The 297-nt window shown below is 48.5% G+C and overlaps 1 protein-coding gene across 1 annotated transcript in view; it reads left to right on the top strand.

The window, feature by feature from the left end:
- The window catches only part of CSUI_008146 (xrn 5 -3 exonuclease n-terminus protein), a gene marked incomplete at its 3' end in the record, with an annotated part of 18004 nt that overhangs the window by 5032 nt on the left and 12675 nt on the right, over positions 1-297 (top strand). The window contains exon 2 of the mRNA XM_068068284.1: positions 116-258. Coding sequence (XP_067919737.1) covers positions 116-258 — 143 coding nt within the window. The remainder of the gene's footprint in view (positions 1-115; positions 259-297) is intronic.

Raw genomic sequence — 297 nt, 5'->3', positions numbered from 1 at the left:
TCCTCCTCCTCTCGACTGTCTCTCACTCTATAGAGATGTAGAGATAGATCTATGTTGGATATACACATGTGCATGCATGTCGGTTGCTTTGTATCCTTCATCGGGATGTGTGTAGGTGGATGTTTGCATGATGAAGAGGAGGCCATGTGGGTGAGCGTCTTTGCGGCGCTCGATTCGATCATCTCCACGATCAATCCCAAGAAACTCCTCGTCCTCGCTGCTGACGGTGTCGCCCCAAGAGCTAAAATGAATCAACAGGTCAACACATCCACTCCACACACCTATCTATCTATCTAC

This window comes from Cystoisospora suis, assembly GCF_002600585.1.
Source record: "Cystoisospora suis strain Wien I chromosome Unknown contig_4492, whole genome shotgun sequence".
In the NCBI taxonomy this organism is placed as follows: Eukaryota; Apicomplexa; class Conoidasida; order Eucoccidiorida; family Sarcocystidae; genus Cystoisospora; species Cystoisospora suis.
Note: the sequence above shows the minus strand (reverse complement) of the source record. Positions and strands in the feature narration are given on the sequence as shown.